This window comes from Xenopus laevis, chromosome 9_10L (assembly GCF_017654675.1).
Source record: "Xenopus laevis strain J_2021 chromosome 9_10L, Xenopus_laevis_v10.1, whole genome shotgun sequence".
Lineage (NCBI taxonomy): Eukaryota > Metazoa > Chordata > Amphibia > Anura > Pipidae > Xenopus > Xenopus laevis.
The window spans coordinates 57,648,638-57,664,862 of NC_054387.1; the positions used below are offsets into that span (position 1 = coordinate 57,648,638).

At 41.5% G+C, this 16,225-nt stretch overlaps 1 protein-coding gene and 1 long non-coding RNA gene across 6 annotated transcripts in view; one reads left to right on the forward strand and one right to left on the reverse strand.

Annotated features, from left to right (window-relative positions):
• kalrn.L (kalirin RhoGEF kinase L homeolog) overlaps positions 1 to 16,225 on the forward strand; it is a 172,859-nt gene that overhangs the window by 89,022 nt on the left and 67,612 nt on the right. For all 5 annotated transcript variants that reach the window (XM_041575441.1, XM_041575435.1, XM_041575437.1 and 2 more), the window contains 16 exons: positions 1,314 to 1,509; positions 2,311 to 2,477; positions 5,969 to 6,088; positions 6,628 to 6,846; positions 7,631 to 7,780; positions 8,362 to 8,476; positions 9,020 to 9,135; positions 9,916 to 10,038; positions 10,674 to 10,856; positions 11,132 to 11,250; positions 11,340 to 11,406; positions 14,400 to 14,509; positions 14,596 to 14,665; positions 14,890 to 14,979; positions 15,061 to 15,153; positions 15,337 to 15,448. In XM_041575441.1, the coding sequence (XP_041431375.1) occupies positions 1,314 to 1,509; positions 2,311 to 2,477; positions 5,969 to 6,088; positions 6,628 to 6,846; positions 7,631 to 7,780; positions 8,362 to 8,476; positions 9,020 to 9,135; positions 9,916 to 10,038; positions 10,674 to 10,856; positions 11,132 to 11,250; positions 11,340 to 11,406; positions 14,400 to 14,509; positions 14,596 to 14,665; positions 14,890 to 14,979; positions 15,061 to 15,153; positions 15,337 to 15,448 (2,050 nt within the window). The remainder of the gene's footprint in view (positions 1 to 1,313; positions 1,510 to 2,310; positions 2,478 to 5,968; positions 6,089 to 6,627; positions 6,847 to 7,630; positions 7,781 to 8,361; positions 8,477 to 9,019; positions 9,136 to 9,915; positions 10,039 to 10,673; positions 10,857 to 11,131; positions 11,251 to 11,339; positions 11,407 to 14,399; positions 14,510 to 14,595; positions 14,666 to 14,889; positions 14,980 to 15,060; positions 15,154 to 15,336; positions 15,449 to 16,225) is intronic.
• On the reverse strand, positions 114 to 3,210 carry LOC121397929. Its single transcript, XR_005964050.1, has 3 exons — positions 3,017 to 3,210; positions 1,253 to 2,463; positions 114 to 273 (listed from the first exon to the last, which is right to left on the reverse strand). It is a non-coding gene; the product is annotated as an uncharacterized LOC121397929 (long non-coding RNA).

Here is a 16,225-nt window from a genome sequence, read left to right on the forward strand (position 1 = left end):
ACTTGTGTAACCCCTGTGAAACCAGCATGCACTGTGTGTCCTATCCTGCCAGCCCTTCAGTTTCCGGCCTCACAAAGGCTTGTTATAGGTTGAGAGCAATTGGTAGAGGTATGTAAAGGGATTGTTTAAGATTTATTTAAGTAATTGTAGGACATGTTTAAAAAAAAAACAAAATACAGCTGCCCTATCTTGCTTCATGGCAGACATTCTGCAGGATCCAAAGTTTTGTTTGAAAGATTCACTTACAGCACTGCTGGCAGGAGATGCCTTTGTCTGTTTTAATTATGAGAGTGGAAGACATAAGAAAGTTATGCAGAGGTAGAGAGAATAAAACCACTGAACTCTGAAACACAAATGTGACACCTAATCTGAAATTACAGTGTGACTTTGAATCTATGTATTAATGCAAAAAAAAAAAAAAAAATATGAGGAGACCATATCCCTTTTAAAGTGAAAGTGTCTCCTGTGCCGCTTACTTCATGTTCTTCACATTAGCCAAGACAGAACCAACAAACTTGACATCTGCTTTGAAATAAGTACCAGCCCCTTGTGGCTCTTTAACTTGTGTTGCCATCTATCATTACACATTTCACTAAAGCGGCACAGGATTAGCGCCCACATGAGCTTTCTGGGTTCAGAGACACAAATCCAGACACACTGGCATGTAAGGAAGCTCCAAGTTACTAATCCATAAGTGTATGGATGACTGATCCCAAGCCGGAGCCTACATGGACAGCCGGCACAGTGCCCCGGTGTTGGTACCTGTCTGACATCACAGGGGATCATTTATAAACACTGGGCAGTAACCCATTGCAACCAATCAGTTATTAGCTTTTTTCAGCCAGCTGCAGGTTGAGCACCAAAAGCAATTATTTGATTGTTGCCATGGGTTACAGCCCATAAATGACCCCCACTAGAGGGGTCAGGGTGGGTGCTGGCTGGGCAGATTATTAGGGTCTGGAAAAGATAGGAAAGGGAGCAGATCTGTAGACTCAGGCTGTGAGATTAAATGTCAAAAGTGTTAACCCTTGGTAATTCTGAGTAGGACTACAATATCTATATCTATCTATCTATCTATCTATCTATCTATATATATATATATATATATATATATATATATATATATATATATATATATATATATATATATCCAGCATAAAGAGATACTGAAATGTGATTCCAACAAAATGGAAATCTGGTTGGCCTGACTTTCCCTATCAACATTCTGCCAATAAGTAATCAGTGTACTTACAAAGTGGTCCAATTTATGATTCTGGTGCTCATGTGAACTGTCTCTCTTGTTATAACCACAGGTGACGGCTGAGCTGGATGCCTGGAATGAGGACCTGTTGCGACAGATGAATGACTTCAACACGGAGGACCTGACCCTGGCCGAGCAGCGACTACAGCGGCACAAGGAACGCAAGCTGGCCATGAACAATATGACATTTGAAGTCATCCAGCAGGGTCAGGATCTGCATCAGTATATAATGGAGGTGCAGGCGTCAGGTGGGTGCAGTCAATGACATCATGTTGCTTTGGGTACGTCACACCGTGCTGCATTTGTCTCTGCATTTACATTTGTCTCTTCTGCATGCATGTATCTCCTCTTCATGTACTTCCTTTGTATGCTTCTACTTTTCATGTGTCTCCATTCCATGTGTTTCCTATCTACATGTCTCCACTCCATGCTTCTCCTTTTCATTTGTCCCCTCTCCATGTGTCTCTTGTCTATGTGTCTCCTCTTCATGTGTTTTATCTTCATCCGTCTCCTTTTCATTGCCTCCTGCCCCTCTGTCTCCTCTTCATCTGCTTCCTCTATATGTGGATTCTCCTGTCTCCACTTTGTATGCCACCTTTTCATATGTCTCTTCTTCCTCCTCTCCATGTATCTCCTTTTTATCTGGGTCTCCCCTCTCTTAGTATCTTATTGCCTTGTATCTACTCTCCATGTTTCTGCTTTTTATGTATCTCCTCTCCATGTATCTACTTTTCATGTGTATCCTTTTCATTGTTCTATTTCTTTTCATCTGTACACATCAGTCCTTGATGTCTATCCTCTTTTTGTCTCCATTCGTTTTTGGCTCCACTCGTGTGTCCCTACATGCATTTTTTCACAATCTCAGTATAAATGTACAAAGTTTCAAAGATGGGAGGCCCTAAAACTATTTTCTCACTAGCTTTGCCAAAATTATTTAGATTTCCCAAGCTACAGCAGTCTTTGCATTAAAGCTCCCGGGTCTCATACATTTCCAAAGATTCAAGTTGCTCCATCAATTCAAGTGCATAACAGCCTCATATATCCCACAGGAATCGAACTGATCTGTGAGAAGGACATTGACCTAGCGACTCAGGTGCAGGAATTGCTGGAGTTCCTCCATGAGAAGCAGCACGAGTTGGAACTAAATGCTGAGCAGACTCACAAGCGTCTGGAGCAGTGTCTTCAGCTGCGCCACCTACAGACTGAGGTCAAGCAGGTCAGTGTAAGAAGCAGAATATATAGACCCAGGTCAAATTCAACAAGTCTATTTACATGTGCATCATTGTTACATAACACCATAATGAAGCTATTTGTGTGGAACATTTTGTTCTTGCCCCAATTATACTCAGACCATGGCCACAAGCCTTTCACACGAGTCTTACCCATCTCGCACCCCAAAAATAAGGACTCTCCATGGAAATCGAAAATATATATATAGTGGCGGGAACATTCTATAGAAACAAATGGAAACATTTCTGTTGCCAATTTTGGAGTCCTTTGGCCAGGTTCATATTCCGGCAGAGAACAACAGACGGCCCCATGTACAATAATTTTTAGATACGTTATGTGAGGGATGAGCAATGCTCTGTTTGTGGAATCCCCCAAGATTAAGCAATTCATGTCCGGAGTCTGTTTATAGACCTAGAGTTTGCTGAATTTCAGCCAATTAAAATGTCTTATTGGCCTCGGTCTGACTGCTGCCTGCCAACTGGATATTATTTCCCCAATGCTCTGTTTTAAATCCAATAAACTTACTTTGACTTTGCCGGGTCTGCCTGTGAGCAAATGTAATAAGGGAGCCACATTGTGTTGTATTGTTGCAACTGCTGACTATAGCACTGACCAATAGCCATTTAACAACTTGTGGCCCACAGTATAGAAATGAATAGAGACTCCTCCATTATTTACCAAAGTACAGATCTATGCTTTTCGGCTATTGCCGGAACTAGGGGTAGGCACAAGAGGCACGTGATTAGGGCGCCAAGCACTTCCCTAATATGCAGCCTACCCCTAGTCCGGCAAGTGTTACCACATTGAAAAGTGGACGCGCTCTGTGAAGTCGAAATGCTTTACGCACGACCACGCACGCGCGTCCTCGGTTGCGCACGGTTACGCACGTGCGTCCTTTGTTGCGCACGCGCGTCCTCGGTTGCGCACGGTTACGCACGCGCGTCCTCGGTTGCGCACGGTTACGCACGTGCGTCCTTGGTTGTGCTAACGGGTTGCCTGGGGGAACTGACGGACCTGGCCACATCCTCTTAGCCTCTTGGTAGAACTGAACTCTCTCTACTTGATACTGGTGTCGACTGAATTTGGTCACTAGAAAGGTTACCTGGGAGTAAAATGTTTTATCTGGTTTCCTGGCTTTTCTCTGTTTTGGTATCCTGAATCTTCATGCCAACTTGGCAACTTAATACTAGCATCAAACCCATGATTTCTCTCTACCTGCAATATTTAGATGCAAATCCTCTTATCCCCAGATATTAGGACAAATCATCTGATCCCGAGATATTAGGACAAATCCTCCGTTCCCCAGATATTAGGACAAATCATCTGATCCTGAGATATTAGGACAAATCCTCCGTTCCCCAGATATTAGGACAAATCTTCTGATCCCGAGATATTAGGACAAATCCTCCGTTCCCCAGATATTAGGACAAATCCTCTGATCCCCAGCTGTGAGGTCTGAAGTACCCTAGCAAACATGCATTGATTTGAATAAGAAACTGGAATATAAATGACAAAGGGCCTGAAAAGAAAGATGAGTAATAAAAAGTAGCAATAATAATACATTTCTAGCCTTACAGACCATTTGTTTTTTTAGACGGGGGTTAGTGATCCCCATTCGAAAGCTGGAAAGAGTCAGAAGAAGAAGGCAGATGATTTAAAAAACTATGAAAAATACAAAATAAAGACCATTTGAAAAGTTGCTTAAAATTGGCAATTCTATAACATACTAAAAGTTAACGTAAAGGTGAACCACCCCTCTAAAGGAAATGTTCAATGTAAAAATAAAAATGGGGAAAAAACTGTGCAAAATAAAAAAAATGTTTTAATATAGTAAGTTAGACAAAAATGTCATGTATAAAGGCTGGAGTGACTGGATGTCTAACATAATAGTCAGAACACTTCTTCCTGTTTTGCAGCTGAACTGTTCCTTTAAAAGTGCCTATTGGGACTTACTAGGCAGCCACATTGTGTATAATCATTGTACTGCTCTACCCATTTGCAACAACTGGCTGCTAGATTTTATTGGTAAAAAAAGAACATTAAATCAGTTGCTGGTATATCCAGGCTTGGGGTCTGTTCTTATTACAGGGATGAGCATCCTATAGCCTTCTGAACTACAACACTCAGTATCTTGTCATAGCCAGTTTCATGCAGAACTCCACTTGTTTGTAGCACTGACCCCAGTATTTGGGAATGTCTGCAGCAGGCATATGACGTGATTGGCTAGTGGAGATACTGAGCTTGTCCGACTGTTGAAATGACTTGTTTTGGCTGCGCTGGATGCTAACCTGTACCACTTATCCAAGAATAATACTTGTCATGTTACAACCAGCAGAACTGGCTCTTGGCAGAATATCACATTTACATTCTCTGGGTCTTGTTGAAAGATCCAATTATTACATCCCCCCTGCTCTCCGCCAGGAAACCTCAGAACCGAGCGTTAGAATATGATACCCTGTAGCTGCAGGGCAGGATTAACTCCCGAATTCGCATCGCCCAACAGAGGAAATTGGAAGAGTAGCAGAATTTGTTACTGGATAGTAATTCCCTGATCTTGTCCATAAGCAGAAGAAGATCTGTGTGGGGCGGGGGCACCAAACAGAAGGTATTGATCCCACAACGGCTGCCATTTATATGCACAGGCAGTTCATTTAGTCAGCATTGATCCGACAGAGTGAGAGACGAGGAAGGGCTTTTACTTGCTGGAGATTGAGGGGATCTGTCGATATCAATGAGGAGTTTTTTCCCTGCAGGTGGTTGGGTCCCAGGGATCCACTCAGATGTAATTTGTTTCAACTCCTACAGCATCACAACCTATATTATTCCATCTGATCATTTTATTAATGTTTCCCTGCAAAATACTTCATATAAATGTAATTCCCGGTAATGACAGTACCCGAACTTCTACTCTAAAGCTACAGATTATTGGATTTTCTGTGTTTTATACAGCCATCTGTCTTTAGGGGGTGGTCCAAGTAGGTCCTATCCTGCAGATAATAGGGAACCAGATATTATAAGACGATGTGGGAAACCTCAATAGCAACTATAGTAGTATTTGGGATAACAGCCTCTGGGAAGGGGCTGTGGCTGTGGGATAGCAGATATAGTAGGGAGAGATGGTGTCTATAGTAACAGTGGGATAATAGTCTCTGGGAAGGGACTGTGGCTGTGGGATAGCAGGTATAGTAGCAAGAGATGGTGCCTATAGTAGCAGTAGGATGATAGTCTCTGGAAAGGGACTGTGGCTGTGGGATAGCAGGTATAGTAGGGAGAGATGGTGCCTATAGTAGCAGTAGGAGGATAGTCTCTGGGAAGGGACTGTGGGATAGCAGGTAGGACAAGAAGTAGGACAAGATTGTAGCCAAATGTATGCCCCTTTAGTTGTTGCAGTTGATGAAGACTAATGGGGTGGTGGGAGTTTTACCAAAGGAAATGGATGTGATAATCTGTACCTACTGTTTTCATATCCCCTGATAGGTATTGGGCTGGATCCGAAATGGGGAGTCAATGCTGAACGCCAGTCTGGTTAATGCAAGTTCACTGTCAGAGGCAGAGCAGTTGCAGAGAGAGCACGAGCAGTTTCAAATGGCTATCGAGGTAAGTGCCCTCTGCCTGAATGCTTATTACCATGCATGGCTTCCTATTTACCCCTGGGGCATCTAAAAGTGAAAGTAAAAGGGGCAGTAAAACCACTCCTATTGGAAGGTCATTGTAGTCTCTTCTTTACCCAGGTCTTGAGTTGTACTTCCTGCTCATAGGCTGCTGTGTTTCCCATGGTTAGACAGCAAGGTAGAATGTGGTCTGTAGAGAGAAGTTGTTGATAGGGAAGAGAGCATCTCAGTAGCAGTAATTAAATAATTAGATTAATGGCTACTAATCAGTAATATAAGCATTGCATGTAGCTGTAGGTAATTAGGGTCTGTGGCAATGGTTCACATAATTTTACTTTCCTCCCTAACCTAGGTGAGCCAGTCAGCATGGTAGCTTTAATTCTGGTTGCATGGCACCTTCCACATATAAGTGCAGATATTTACAGAGGACACTGAGTAATACATCCTATATCCTACTCTCAGCTCTAGTACTACTTTTCTTTTCCCTTGGTTCTGTCCACCTGACACCCCTTTTTTCTCTCGCAGTCCCTTTTCCATGCCAGCTCTTTGCAGAAGACGCACCAAAGTGCCCTGCAGGTCCAGCAGAAAGCAGAGGCGTTATTGCAGGCTGGACACTATGATGCTGACGCCATACGGGAGTGCGCCGAGAAGGTGGCGATGCACTGGCAACAGCTGATGCTAAAGATGGAGGACAGACTCAAGCTAGTGAATGCCTCGGTGGCCTTCTATAAAACCTCAGAGCAAGTCAGTAGTTTGTATTTGTCTATTCGTTTGTCATTGTGCAAAAGAAACATTGTGAAGGGGCCACACTTGAAGAAGATGAGGGGAATGTCTTGGAAATACACAGACAGCACTATATAGGTGCCTAATATATATATAATACACAAAAGCCATGAATATCCTGTAAATTATATCCTTATAAACGGTGAGTTCTGATGTCATCAGTTATAAACGGTGAGTTCTGATGTCATTTCTGTCACATGACTCACCGAAACTTGTGTATTATAATAAATAAAGTACCCCCAGTTGTAAAATATGAGGATATTAGAAGTTACCTCGGAGTTTCCTGACCTGTATAAAAACACTCGGCCTTCGGCCTCGTGTTTTTATATGGTCATGAAACTCCTCGGTAACTTATAATATCCTTATATTTTACAAAAGGGGGTACTTTATTCACTATATATATATATATAGGGATAGAGACAAGGGGAAAGAGTTGGGAGCCTTACTGCCTGCTCTTTTCTCATTTCCCCTAAAGAAATAGGGATTGGTAGCAATAGATAATAACCTGATATATTGGGACAGAGACAAGGGATCGTGATGGGTTATTAAACTGGTTATAGACAAAGTCTATGCAATAAATTGCATAAGATATGTTATTGCAGAACAGCCAAATATGATGGATGCCAAGAGCAGGAGAACACTACATAATAGATGGCACGGTTGCAGCCAAGCCCTGTGTGGAGACTTGGTTAATGGGGAGTATTGGGGGACAGGAGCACATTATAACCCCCCAGATGTGCCACAGGTATGCAGCGTTCTCGAGAGCCTGGAACAGGAATACCGCAGGGATGAGGACTGGTGTCGGGGCCATGATAAACTGGGACCTTCCACTGAGATAGACCATGTCATGCCTCTGATCAGTAAACACCTGGAACAGAAGGAAGCCTTCCTAAAGGTCAGTCACTACTATTGAAGTGGAAATTACTGTATTTCTCTGTCACCGAATGACTAGTGTAGCACTTGAAGGATCATTTGTTAAATTGCATTATGCTCACTTATCCCTGGTTTAGGGAATCCAGTTCCCCCCAGCATATACCGAGGTGTGGAATTCTGAGTACTTTCTGCTCTTGGACTGCTCTCTTTCCTTTGGTCAAGTAAAAGGCATTGCTTGGACATAAGTCAAAGAGCTGATTAGTGTTTTGCCATTGCATGGATCAGTACAGGCCAAGAGAAGCTGTTTGAAGCAATTCGATTGAGCATTTCGATTGAGACTCTCTCTCAAGCTGCATTACACTGCCCATAGAGGGAAATGCAATGGCAAAAATCCCCATTCAGCCTTCTTTCTGGCCATAGGAAGGAGAACGGCCCAGGAGCAGAAAATCAGAGTTCTCTACCTGGGGATGTGGCATTGAACTAAAGATAAACTCCTATAAGTTATTGCAGGCTGTTTTTCCCTATTGGTATGTAAAGCTTCACACTAACACATTGGCTTGACAAGCTTTGTTTGCCCTTTTCTTTTGCATCTCTTTTGAGCAGGCTTGTACTTTAGCGAGGAGGAACGCAGAAGTGTTTTTGAAGTACATTCACCGCAACAATGTCAGTATGCCTGGTGTGGCCCCACATACGCGTGTCCCCGAGCAACAAGTTAAAGGTAGGCTGATGGAGAAGAAGAACGAAAGGGTATTTGCACAGTGGAGTATTTCCATCTTAATTTTCCACCAATGCTGGGAGTTGTAGTACAATAACTCCTAGAGGGTAGTAGATTGGATCAGCAGCAGTGATACAGGCACAAACATTAGAGGATTAGGGGATTTAGCACCTTTTCTCTGTAACTCCAGGAGAGGTTCCTGTTAATTAAAGTTCAAAGCTGAAGCTGCCTCTTCTATAGGATTAGGCCGCACTAAGACGCACAACTGAGCAGATTACTAGTTCTGTTCACGAACTTGCTGCCAAAATCCGCAGGGTTTTATTGTGGACCATATATATATGCCAATTGTGTAGCACTTACCTGCATCTCATCTATGAATCAAACAAAAAGAAAAATCATAACAAACAGTGATCAAATCCAAAGCAGGAGATGGTGTGTTAATCTTAACCTTGTACCAACCCTGCCTTCAGCCGTGATCAGAATAAAAGAGCAGATTTGCGTTGTGTTTGTGGGTGTCATTAGATCATATTTGTTTTGTACCCACAGCCATCTTGAGTGAGCTTCTGCAAAGAGAGAACCGTGTGCTGCATTTTTGGACTTTGAAGAAGAGGCGGCTGGACCAGTGTCAGCAGTACATTGTGTTTGAAAGAAGTGCCAAGCAGGTATGGGATGAGATGCCAGCTCTAGGCACTGCCACAAGTATCTTCATTTACTATGCAGAGATATAACTGTTTTATTGCCCAGGGGAGGGTGCTTTGAATTTGTAATGTTATAATTAATCACTGAACATTTTCAGAGTAGGATTCCGATGGCAAACAGTCCCACTGTAGAATTTCCAAATAAATAATCCAAATTTGGAACCAAATATGAATCACTTTTATCTTATATTCCTTTAGGACCAAACACCTATAAAAGCATCCTGCATGGCTGGATATAAATCAATATTGAGGCATCATTGCCCAATATCCAGTATCTGATGCCTTAGCACTTGCACCCTCTTGAGCCCTCTTGCATCTAGTAACAGTCTCCTGGCTGTGAGTTGTCTGACTGTAGTAAGTCTTACTGCATGCAAGTGAGCTCCAAGCTCTCTCACCCTAAACTGTACCACCATAATCAAACTGAAATAGGCCAGATGCATGACGAGGACTGCTTTGGGTTCTGACTAGCCATGTGATGTGCAGCCAAACTAATAAATATTTACCCTGCAGCATGGGGATTTTATAGGTGTCCAGATTAAGTGAATGAACTGACTGATTTACTATTCCCATGCCCATCTAATACAATCAAAGTTTCTTGAAAAATACCAACTGGCTCAGCTCTCTGCCATGCCACTGTTAGCTTCTGTTATGTTATTTAGTCATTAACTTTGCCCATACCCACCGCCAGTCTTTTTTTATGGTGTCAAGTTACCCTATCATACCTCTTTCTATTGATTCTTGCAGTCGCTGGACTGGATTCAGGAAGCAGGGGAGCATTATCTCACTACACGCACCACTGCTGGGGAATGTATTACAGAGACTCAGGAGCTGCTGAAGGAATATGAGGAATTCCGAATACCTGCCAAGGTACAGGATGGGTGTTACTGTGCCATCTGAGATATATTAATTGGTTGTTCTTATATATTTATTTAACATACTTATAGCCATGAGACTGTAAACCAATCAGTATTGAAGACATAGAATAAATAGGAAACAATGTATCAGCTTGTAAAATTTACATTTCCTTCTCCTAAAATGTTATACTTTATCCCATGGCCAGTATTTCAGCCTAACATAAGAGACACTGGCAACACATACAGTAATTACCCTTTTACTATCATTCACATTATTTTGCAGTGCTGTACAGGTATAGTATCTGTTGTCCAGAAACCCATTATCCAGAAAGCTCCATTTTAATCAAATAATTCAAAATTTTAAAAACAATATCCTTTTTCTCTGTATTAATAACACAGTACCTTGTACTTGATCCAAACTGAGATATAATTAATCCTTATTGAAGGCAAAACCATCCTATTCGGTTTACTTAATGTTTCAATGATTTTTTCATAGACAAAGTATGATGAGCCAAATAACAGAAAGATCTCTTATCCAGAAACCCCCAGGTCCCTAGCATTCTGGATAACTAGTCCCGTACCTGTATAATCATGTGTATATCTGTATCCTCTCTAATTTGCTTGTGCTAATGAGCTCTGTGCCCGCAGCAAACGAAGGAGAAGGTGCGGCTACTGATTCAGCTGGCGGACAGCTTTGTGGAGAAGGGGCACGTCCATGCCACCGAGCTGAAGAAATGGGTCACTACTGTGAACAAACATTACCGGGATTTCGCCTTGCGCATGGGAAAATACCATTGCAGCCTGCAGCGAGCCCTGGGGATCTGCACTGAGGTACTAAGGGATTCGCTGGTAGAAAGCACTGAAATTTGTTTTCTGTTCATTTTTGGGGTGAAGTTGATTTAAAGCATGGCGTTTGGGTTGGCAATGCCATGAGGTTTTGGGCTGCACCAGTCAGCAGTACCACACTCTTGTTCATGTGGGCGCAGTACCGGGGTTTCTCTAGCTGTCTGTTCTGCATTGGCTGTGCCATTCAGTAGCTGATGTAAGTAGTATTGTCATGCTTCGGCTGGATCTGTACCAAAATCATTCTACTAATTTTTATTCAGGACACAAAGGACCTGGAGTTAGACATTGTCCCAGCCATTCTGACTGACCTGGAGGTAAAACTAAGGGATCCCAGCCATGAACTCAATGAGGAGAAGAGGAAATCTGCAAGGAAAAAAGAGTATGTGGGCAATGTGGTTATTGTTGGGAAAAGTAATCATCTGAAATGAAGGGTATATGGGTTATAGTGACTTGAATTTCTCCTGACAGATTCATCATGGCGGAACTACTGCAGACAGAGAAAGCGTATGTGAGGGACTTGCACGAGTGTATGGAGGTAATATTCTAATACCTTTATATCTGAAAACATCCCAAGTTCACTGAGTCATGTGAAATATTTTACAGGATATTATGTATAGTACAAAAGTAACCCACATCTGTATTTAACTAAACATAATTGTGTTTTATTTTTTACTTTTCAGTCAATAGTTTCCTTGAAATAACTGCTTCAGAGGCTTGCCAAATTAGTGCTGTAATGCCTATTTTACATGCTGCCCAGACTCCCTTAAGGTGGCCATAGATGTAACAATTACGATCTTTCTTGGATAAGATCTTTCCAAGAAAGATCATTCATTCAACACACACGTGTAGAGCTGAATCGTCAGATATACAGGTAGAAACAATAGAATTGTACCTGTATCTGACGATTCAGCACTAACAATGGTCGATGTTTGGGTCCCTTCAAAGGCACCAGATCAAAATTTTCCGTCCAGCCCGATTGACCAGCCGACCAATATCCAAGTCTTCTGCCGATATCGGTCGGCTCTTTTCCCATCATTCACGCACCGAATATCGTACGAAAATTTGTTTCGTATGATATTATCTGTGCATCTATGGCCACCTTTACTGTCAGTTTGTGACATTACAAGGGGTGGTGATAGCTAAGGGAGGTGTGCATAGAGGAGATTTTTGTGTAAGAAATTACATGTATGGGATCCGTTATCCAGAAAGCTCCAAATTACGGAAATAGAAAGTCAGCAGCTTCCAAAACGCTGTAGCGTCTTATCCCTGGCAGATCGTCATTTAAGGGGATGTATTACTGAACGTAAAAAGGTTCTAACATTCGAGTGTTTGTTATCTGCTTATAGTATACTAGGATAATGTGTTAAGACATCTCAAGTTCAATAACTTGGAATGAGGTAGACACCCCAAAAAAAAAAATAAACAATCAATATGTTGAAACAAATTAGCCAAATGAGCTGATCTCTCCCCAATATGCCCACATTGAGGTGGGCGATATCCGGCTGATACGATTGTGGGGCCTATGGATCATAATGCAGCCAATATCGGCCGTCAGATAATGGGATAGCAGCAGCGAACAGATGCGGCCTCAATCCGACGGGATTTTTAACCCTGCCTGGTCGACATCTGGCCAACTTTCGGGCCAGATATCGATCGGGAAAGCCCGTCGGAGGACCCCACACACGAGCCAATAAGCTGCCGAGTCTGTTGGCAGCTTTTGTCAGCCTGGCGTATCCGTGGGGCTAAGCAAGTAAGTGGGCAGTCATGGAAAATTATTATCTGGTCTGTAAAAAGCAGGACAAGTTAAGGGAATTATTGAACCTTAACAAAGTGAAAGGGGTAAATTTATCAAAGAGTGAAGTTCCGCCACTAGAGTGAAATTCCGCAGCTCTCAATTCATTTCTCTGGGATTTTGAAAGGCGTATTTATCAATGGGTGAAAGTGAAAGTTCACCCTTTGATAAATACGCCTATAAAAATCCCATAGAAATGAATGGAGAGTGGCGGAATTTCACTCTAGTGGCGGAACTTCACTATTAACTTCACTCTTTGATAAATATACCCCAAAGTGTCTAGTTGAAAGATCCAGTCTGCCTCTCTACTCAGTAATGCTGTATTTCTATCAACATCTCCCATAGAGGTAGTTACCTGTTCAATCCCCATAAGTATCAAGGATGATACTGTATGTTTATGCTCATTACAGTGTTGTACCAAGGGAGTGGTATCATTTCTAATCTTAAGTACACTCTTGTGTTTGATAAAATCTTTACATTTTTGTATGGTTTTGCCTACGTAGTAGAAGCCACATGGCAAATAATTACATAAGCCACATACGTCGATTGGCATATGATTCTGTATTTTATCTCAAACCTCCAGAAGGTACCTGGAGGGGAAAAGGATGTACCCAGGGTGTATTTATATCAAGGCACCTATACATTTATTTTTTAAATTAAAAAAAAAAAATCGCCCAGCCTCTTCCACAGATTTCCATAGGAAATCCAGTGAAAGAGCTGGGGGGTGAGGGGTATGGGGCCAGGCTGGTTGGCTGAAGAGACGTCACGTGCCTCACCTAGGGGGGCGTGTTTAGGTCCAGTAATTCCCCTGTTGAGGATTAGAAAGAAATTACGGAAAAGCCGTCTCCCATAGACTCCATAATATCCAAATAAATCAAATTTTTAAAAATAATTTCCTTTTTCTCTGTAATAATAAAAACAGTAGCTTGTTAACTAAGATATAATTAATCCTTATTGGAGGCAAAACCAGCCAATTGGGTTTATTTAAAGTTGACCTGTCAACCAGACATAAAAAGCTGTTTCATTAAAAGTCCTTTTCAAATAAACATGAAATCCAAACTTTTTTTTTAATTAAAACTCATTTAAAAATTTCAGCTATCAATCAAATATTGTATGCCACTCCTCTATGCCTTAGGCATAGAGGCGGGGCAGACAATTACTTTCACTTTCCATTCAGCACTTCCTAGATGTCACTGCTCTCCCCCACATTCTCCAGTTCGTTTAACCATTTAATTGTGTAATCAGTGCATGGGGATAGACATCAGGTTCCTCATTCTGTTGCACAAATAAGACTCTGAGATGAATGATGCAAGGTTTGTCTTAATAACAGTGTCCACAAATGGCTCCTGCCTGCTTGCTATAATTATGAATTCCCAGACTGATGGAAACAAGATTCAAATAACTTATACAGTGTAGATAAAGTTAATTTTTGCTTGATTTTGCTAGCATGATAAAATAAGATTTGGAATATTTTTTTTGGGTGACTGGTCCCCCTTTAATGTTAAAATGATTTTCTAGTAGACTTTAGGTATAAAGATCCAAATTACAGAAAGATCTATTATCCGGAAAACCCCAGGTTTCAAGCATTCTCGATAACAGGCCCCATACCTTTATTGTCTTACATACTGATTATATCAATCTAAAGGGGATATTTGCCATCTTCTGGAGGTTGACAGGTGGAACCAAGTGGCCGCTAACCACATGCTTTTATATCAGGCCTCTTCTCTTTATTTCAGACCTACCTATGGGAAATGACTAGTGGCGTGGAGGAAATTCCCCCCGGAATTGTCAATAAAGAGCATATCATCTTTGGGAACATCCAGGAAATATATGACTTTCACAATAAGTAGGTCTTGGGTTCTTTATGTGCAATTGTATCTTTGCTGCTTATCACTGATTCATTAAGGTGTTATTATCCTTTTCCCTCTGTAGCATCTTCCTGAAAGAGCTGGAGAAGTATGAGCAGCTACCTGAAGATGTGGGCCATTGTTTTGTCACATGGGTAAATGCCGGCTGCACATTAATTGTACAGTAATACTGTTCACTGTATGGGAATCAATGTAGAACCTTCCATCAATATGTATATTTACAGTGCAGAACTGTTTTGTGTACACAGTATGACGCCTCCTGCCCCTCCCCATTTGTTCAGTGTGTTCTTTTATGTGTGCTTTCCCTTGTGCCTTTGAATTTCGTTATGTAAAATTCCTGGGAATTCTGTATCCTCAGGCTGACAAATTTCAAATGTATGTGACCTACTGTAAGAACAAGCCTGACTCCAGTCAGCTGATCTTGGAACATGCCGGGACCTTCTTTGACGTAAGTAGCCGTGTGCCGCTGGGTGGTGGGTTGGTTCCACTTAAATCCTCATTTTTACACAACTTTGTGTTTGTGCTGCAGGAGATCCAGCAGAGACATGGCCTGGCAAACTCCATCTCTTCCTATCTGATCAAACCCGTGCAGAGGATCACAAAGTACCAGCTTCTTCTCAAGGTAAGAACCCTGACACATTAGGTATTTTAGGGAACATTGTCCCAAATTCCTTTTAGTTATTTAGTTATATTATTAGGTACAACTTACTGATCACCCAAACAGATGTCTGCTTTGCCTCCTGATTGACTGATCCACTTTAAAATAATAATTTTCACATTTTCACTTTGTGTCTCTTGCCCAAAGGAGCTTCTATCATGCTGTGAGGAAGGGAAAGGGGAGATTAAGGACGGGCTGGAAGTGATGCTGAGTGTGCCCAAGCGTGCCAATGATGCCATGCATGTCAGCATGCTGGAAGGTACTGTGATGGACACAGTGATGGACTATTTGTTGTTTTTTTTACACATCTGTGGGGTTGATTGTTTATTAGTAGTACACTGTTTAATTTGGTATGATTATAAGGTTGGTATACAGAATAATCATAAGGGAATATTGCACATGAATATCAGCGACAGTCACGGTAAAGTCTAATATTATATAACCACATCGTGAGGACGTATGTTAATATGTATCACTTTTACACAGGCTCACACACGCACTCCTTGGCTTAGTAGTACATTTACAGATAGTGATAAACGAGTAGATTGCTTATGGATATGCATGTTATACCATCCTGAGTATGATAGGAGTACAGGAATAAATTAATAATGAGGCGAGTTGATATAGGAACATTGAGGCCAGATTAACCCATGGAACCTTAAGCAGCAATACACGTATACATATGGGTTGATTATTACAAGTGAACAAGGGGCCACACGGATAGTAAAGGAAATAGTATACAAGATCTAGCAGTTTACCTGAAGGGTTAGTGATTGATATAATACAAAAGATTCATAAGTTTATTTAATGTTGAGGAGGTATGTCATTGTGTTAGACTCTAAACACTAACTCAAAGAATGACACAATAGTAACAGAAAGGACTGAATTGTTTCCTTTATCAATTTGAGTATAATTGGATACAAATCGTACAATAGTAATGGAGTCTGTTTCTATTATCTATCTCGTGAGAATATGTTACATTATTGATGTAAATATAACACTGTTACAAAGTGTCTTGTTTTTAACCTGTGCTTAT